At 56.3% G+C, this 6,083-nt stretch overlaps 1 protein-coding gene across 1 annotated transcript in view; it reads left to right on the top strand.

The window, feature by feature from the left end:
• T (T brachyury transcription factor) overlaps positions 1-5,674 on the top strand; it is a 14,601-nt gene extending 8,927 nt beyond the window's left edge. The window contains exon 6 of the mRNA XM_005857182.1: positions 5,509-5,674. Within this exon, the coding sequence (XP_005857244.1) occupies positions 5,509-5,674 (166 nt within the window). The remainder of the gene's footprint in view (positions 1-5,508) is intronic.
• Positions 5,675-6,083: the final 409 nt, after the last annotated feature.

Raw genomic sequence — 6,083 nt, forward strand, 5'->3', positions numbered from 1 at the left:
CTGCCCTCCCCTGCCCTTCCTGCTAAGACTGGCGGCTGGCCAGGGAGACTGTGCCGCTGGTCCTACCTGGCGGCAGAGACCTTGTCCCAAAGACACATTTCCCTCTGTCCATCCGTCCGTCTGCCGGGAGAGGATAGAGGAGGGTGTACGCTGCGGTAGAGGGACGGGGACGGGGACAGGGACGGGGACGGGGACGGGCCCGCCCCAGGGCAAGCACGTCAGGTGAACAGGCACACGGCTGGTGCATAAAGACAGACCAGCTGCACCGAGGTTTGAGCAAAGGGTGTCTGAAAAGACTTCCCCCTGGTGTCCCCGCAGCGACCAGACCCCCCTGTGCCGATTGGGGCGCCTTCTCTGCCCCGTGGCGGGTTCTTATTCTAGTCTCACTGCGGCCACTTGATGCTCCAAACCTCTGCTTCCTGGAGGCTACAGGTGGCCAGTCCACAGAGCCTGGGCACAGGCAGCTGTGTGAGCGCCCCCCCGGGTGTCGGAGGGCGCTGTGGGTGTGGGGGCACCTGTGGGTGTGAGCGCCCCCATGGGTGTGGGGTCCCCTGGGTGTGGGGACCCTGTGAGTGTGAGCACCCCTGTGAGTGTGGGGACCCCTGTGGGTGCGGGGGGTCCTGTGGGTGTGAGCGCCCCCATGGGTGTGGGGGCCCCGTGGGTGTGAGCACCCCTGTGGGTGTGGGGACCCCTGTGGGTGCGGGGGGTCCTGTGGGTGCGGGGGGTCCTGTGGGTGTCCAGGTGACCAGGGCTGTGGGAACGTCCCTGAGCAGCGGGAGGAGCCGCTTGGAGGGACAGCCCGGCCGACTCAGTGTCCCGGTAGCCTTGTCCCTGCCACCGTCCAGCCCTGGCTCCGGCCACCTCAGCCGCACCTGCCTTGTCCAGGACGCGGATCCTTGGCCTCATGGAGTCCCCTGGGGAAGTGTGTGCCCTGCCCTTGGGTAGCAGTGTCTCCTGCTCTCAGGGGGGCGGTTGCTTGTGAAGGGCCCGCCTACGTGGTGCCCTGACGGTGGGTCTGACTGCTCTTCAGGTGCTGAGTGGCCATGGACGTGGTGGGAGAACACTTTTGGATAAACCGCTGCCCGAGGAGAACTGGGAATAAACCTGGCCCCACGTAGGCGGTGGCTCCTGCCCGCATGGGTGGGGTCGCTGCGGGGCAAGGGGCCCTGAGGGAAGGGGCGGGTGGGGGGCGTGCACCCTGCGATCCCATAGCACTGGGACCCCCTCGCTGAAAGCCGTGTCCCCGGCTGCTGTGGGAAGGCTGGGCCAGGGTTTCGTGTTCCTGGGGTCCCCCAGCACCGCCCCTGCCCAGGCCTCAGGAGCTTTCGGAATAGGAGGAGCCTGGGTCCGAGGCCAAGGCCACTAGTGCCGAGTTCCTATAGGACCCGGGGTTCACGGAATTAGTATGTTAACAAACTGAAGGGTGTGTTTCCAGTCCAGCCGTGGGGCCGTGGCAGCTGGACAGGGCCAAGGGCGTGCGGTTGGTGCAGAAGGCCTGGTCTGAGCCCCATGCCCCTCGCTGAGGGACCGGGGCTGAGGGACCGGGAAGGCGAGTGCCTCTTCCACCCTGACTTCCTCTCCCTGTCCTGGCTGGACACACTGATTGGCAGAGGCCTGAGTTAACAGACCTCCTTCTTCTCAAATAAAAATTGGTTCTGAAAACAGGAAGGAGAGAACGTTACAATCACAGACATTAGTGACGTGGACAGCAAACCCGTTAGAAAGCAACCAGCCGCATGAAGCAAGGCCAGCGAGGTGCCCGCTTGCTCAGGATGCGCCTGAGTGGGGAGAGGGCTGGCCTCTCTCTGGTCCGGGGCGGAAGCGGAAGGACTGCCCGGAGCCCCACCAGGTCCCTGGGGGAAGAGGGGATGGGAACGTGGCCCCGGCCCCTTCATGGCCTCGCTTTCCTGACAGACCTGCCTGGGAAGGTTTTGGGGGGCGGTCCCCCCGCCCCCGCCCTGGTTGCTCTTCTGCTTGAAAGAGAGGGTTTATTGCTGACTCACGGGTCTCCAAGGGCTCAGGTGTAAAAACCTCTGGGTATAAATAAACGAAAGGCCCTTGTTTTGTTCCAGGGCCTCGTACAGGTCCCCCCGCCCCCCTGTAAATCCCAGCAGGAGCCCACACCCACTCCCGGCCCCCAGAGGCCCCCCACTGTGGTTCCCGCCCAGCCATGCTCTAGGCACGGTATTTCCCAAGTACGGAGGGAGGGAGGGTCACCGGCTCTTTCCTCCCCTCGCTGGCCTTGCTTCATGCGGCTGGTTGCTTTCCTCCCCTCCGGTGACTGCTTGCTGCAGGACAGGAACCCAGAACCCCACGTCCGAGGATGTGCTTAACAAGGCATCTGTGTGACCCCCCCACCCAGGGACCTCGGGATGGAGACGACACCCCGAGAGCCAAGGCCTGCGGACGCGTCCTTCCGAGTCCCCCCACTGAGTCGGCCGGGCTGTCCCAATAGAACTTTTCTTGTTTTGAGGCAAACCATTCAGGGACCCAATCTTCCACTTCTTTGTACCATTTGAAGTGCTGCTCAGAAAGTGCGTGTGCCATCGATCGGAACAAGTGGGAATCTGAGGGAGCAAGGTCTGGTGAATACAGCGGGTGGATTTATACTTCCCAGGCAAGATCTTTTAACGTGTCCTTCACTGGGTTTGAAGTGTGTGGTGGTGTGTCATCATGAAGCAAATTACTTTGCTGTGTCTTCTGGCCCATTCTGGTGGTTTTATGATAAAAGCGTGGTTCAAATTGATTACTTGTTGTCGGTGGCCATCAGTATTAATGGTCTCACCTGGTTTGAGAAGCTCATAATACACCACATCTTCCTGATCCCACCAAACGCAGAGCATTGTCTTCTTTCCAAAGCGATTTGGCCTTGCAGTCAATGTTGATGGTTGACGTGGATCAACCCATGATTTTGTGCATTTGGGATTCTCAAAATCCACTTTTCATCGTGTCACAATTCGATGCAAAAAAGACTTTCTTTTGTGCCGTTGAAGCAACATTTTACTGACGACTTTTCGGTTTTCCATTTGTCTTTCGTTCCGTTTATGTGGCACCCATTTTCCTTCCTTTAAAGTCTTTCCCATTGCTTGTAAACGACTGGAAATTGTTTGCTGAGCAACGTTTAATCTTTCTGTGAGTTGTTTTTGACTTTGACACTCATCTTCGTTCAAAAATGTTTGTAATTGTTGGCCTTCAAACTTTTTCGGTTGACCTGGACGTTCTTTGTCTTTCACATCGAAATCATCACCTTTAAAGCATTTAAACCAGCGTTCACAAGTATCTTGAGATGGAGCATGTTCACCATAAGCTTCCCGAAGTATTCAGTAGCACTTTTCTTCAAAATAAAGTAATGAATTAAAACTTCCCGCAAATGCTCTTTTTTTGGCACAGAATTCAACATTTTTAAATGTAAAAATATCTATGATGTTAACACCTTCAGCAAATTTGACATATGAAGTTTTGAAGCTTGTTGTCAATACAACAAAATAGCATACATATCAAATCGCATGTATATCAACATATGTGCAACTCCATCTATTGAAAAAAATCCGCATTATTAACCGGTACACCTGGTATGTCTACTCTTTTTCCCCAAAGGTGTGTGTTATATTTCTTAACAGACAAACATACCCGCTCCCTTCTTGCGTGTATCTACTTTCTATTCTGTTCCGTTGATCTATTCCCTAACCTCGTGCCAATATCTCACAGTCTCACTTACTGTAGCCGTATAATAATTCTTTTCCTTTTCAAAGAAGAGTTTATTGATTTTCAGAGAGAGAGGAAGGGAGATGGAGAGCGCAAAACATCTATGTGAGAGCGTAACATCCATCGGCTGCCTCCTGCACGCCCCCTGCTGGGGATCCAGCCTGCAACCCGGGCATGGGGGACCCCGGGCATGAGGGACCCCGGGTAGGGGGGACCCTGGGCATGTGGGACCCGGGCATGGGGGAACCCTGGGCAAGGGGGACCCCGGGCTCGCTCCGAGGCCACCACACTGGGGGATGAGGGGGGCCGATGAGGGGGCCGTTGCTGCGGCCACGCCTCCACCCAGGCTCTCTGTGTGCTCTGCACTTCGAGGGCGAGTGTGAGAAATGAGCGCCATTCCTCACCTACGTAGGAGAATTTTCTCATCAGGAGGGACAGCCAGACAGCGAGGAGGGGAGGGACATTCCTGGGGAGTGACTGCTGGAGGGGGGCCGGGAAACAGCAGGTGGTGTGTGCTCAGGGCGAGGGCACACGGTGCTGAGAGTGGCACGTCCTCTCCGCAGTATCTCGGGTTTATTTGGACCCGGAGGGCTTGCCGCGCTGCCGTGGCTGACGGCTGGCTCCTTCGCAAGGCGTCTCTTGTACGACACACCTGCATCCGAGGGGCCTGTTTTCAACATTTCCTTTCACTTCAGGGCAGACTCTTGAGGACGTGGGCAGCCTCAAGCATCGATGCCCAGAACAGCACGTTGTGAGCTAGGACTGTTTCTGGGATGATTTGATGTTGTTCAGAATATCGACATGAGATTAAAGAAAGGACACACCGTTATTGTAGATCTAGAAACGGCCTCGCCTGCCTCTTCCCAAGAATCCGACCCAGTGGGGAGCGTTCTGAGCAGGAAGGCATCGCACTGGAGGGGCTTGCGTTGTAAGCACTCGTCGCACATGGGTTCTCCCTGGCGATGTTCAGTTTACTGTGGACCAAGCAGTACCAGAAAGCAGAGGTGTTGTGGTGTTGCTTGGTCACGTGCTCCAGTTTTGGGTTTTGAAGATGTGCTGCTGCCCGTGCAGAAGTAGCGCCATGAAATGTCGTAGCGCAGGGACCCGGTCCTCACGCCTGGGCCCATGCGCCTCGCTCCGTTTCTGACCGGCGCCCTGGGGTGAGCGGCCCGGGTGCGCTCGTATAGGCCCATCGTTTTGTGATTATTGGCTCGTGCTTTCTACTTTGGTCGGAATTACCTTCTTTCCGTAGCAGGAATAGTTCTCCCTCCCCGACTCCTCGATTCCTGTGTTTCTCGGGGTTGTGCGCCCCTCGCTCTCTGCCCCGCTCACGGACAGGGGGGCGGGCGCAAGTTCCCCGCCAGCACAGACCTGGGCACGGGTGTGAATATTTGGCCCCAGATTAGGGCGATGACGGGGTTTTTAGAGAAAACATGGTGAGAGAGAGCTCCTTGAAGTGGAATTTTTGTTTAATGAAGCCCCATGACTCTTAACTCGCTGTGCCTGGCAGCTCCGCGTCTGGGCGCGGGGAGCGGGCGGGGTGGGGTGGACCAGGGCTGTCAGGGAGGCGGGTGATGGATGGCTCCGCTGATTGCGGTCCCGACGGCGGGAACATTCCCTCCCCGTGAGGCAAACAGCCCGTGTGTGTGCTCAGATGCCTGGCCGTCGAAGGTAAACAGGCGGCCCGGGCTCCCGGGCAAACAGTGGCTCAGCGGCCACGAAGGCGAGGGGTGCGGGGTGTGGTTTGATGGCGGCCCCTTGTCTGCCCCCTCGCTCGCCCCCTCGTTCCTGAGGCTTTTCCAGGCAAAAGGAAAACCTTGTGATTCCGAATCGACGGGATGAGGAGGTGGAGACGCAGAAGGAGGGAGATGAGGGAGTCTGTGGCGTGGAGGGAGGGCCCCCAGCACCCGGGGCCACGCCTCTGCTGTGTGGTTTTGGGGTCACTGGCCAGTATGAGCGACGGGTGTGAAGCCCTAGGACAGTGATGGCGAACCTTTTGAGCTCGGCGTGTCAGCATTTTGAAAAACCCTAACTTAACTCTGGTGCCGTGTCACATACAGAAATTTTTTGATATTTGCAACCATAGTAAAACAAAGACTTATATTTTTGATATTTATTTTATATATTTAAATGCCATTTAACAAAGAAAAATCAACCAAAAAAATGAGTTCACGTGTCACCTCTGACACGCGTGTCATAGGCTCGCCATCACTGTTAGAGGCTGCCCACATTCCTTGCCACATGGCCCCTTCCACCTTCAAGCAAACAGCACCGAATCAAATCCTTCTTGTGCTTGGATTTCTGACTTCTCTGGCTGTGATCTCTCTCTCTCTCTCTCTCTCTCTCTATATATATATATATATATATATAAATTGATG

Source organism: Myotis brandtii, unplaced genomic scaffold (genome assembly GCF_000412655.1).
Source record: "Myotis brandtii unplaced genomic scaffold, ASM41265v1 scaffold1077, whole genome shotgun sequence".
Lineage (NCBI taxonomy): Eukaryota > Metazoa > Chordata > Mammalia > Chiroptera > Vespertilionidae > Myotis > Myotis brandtii.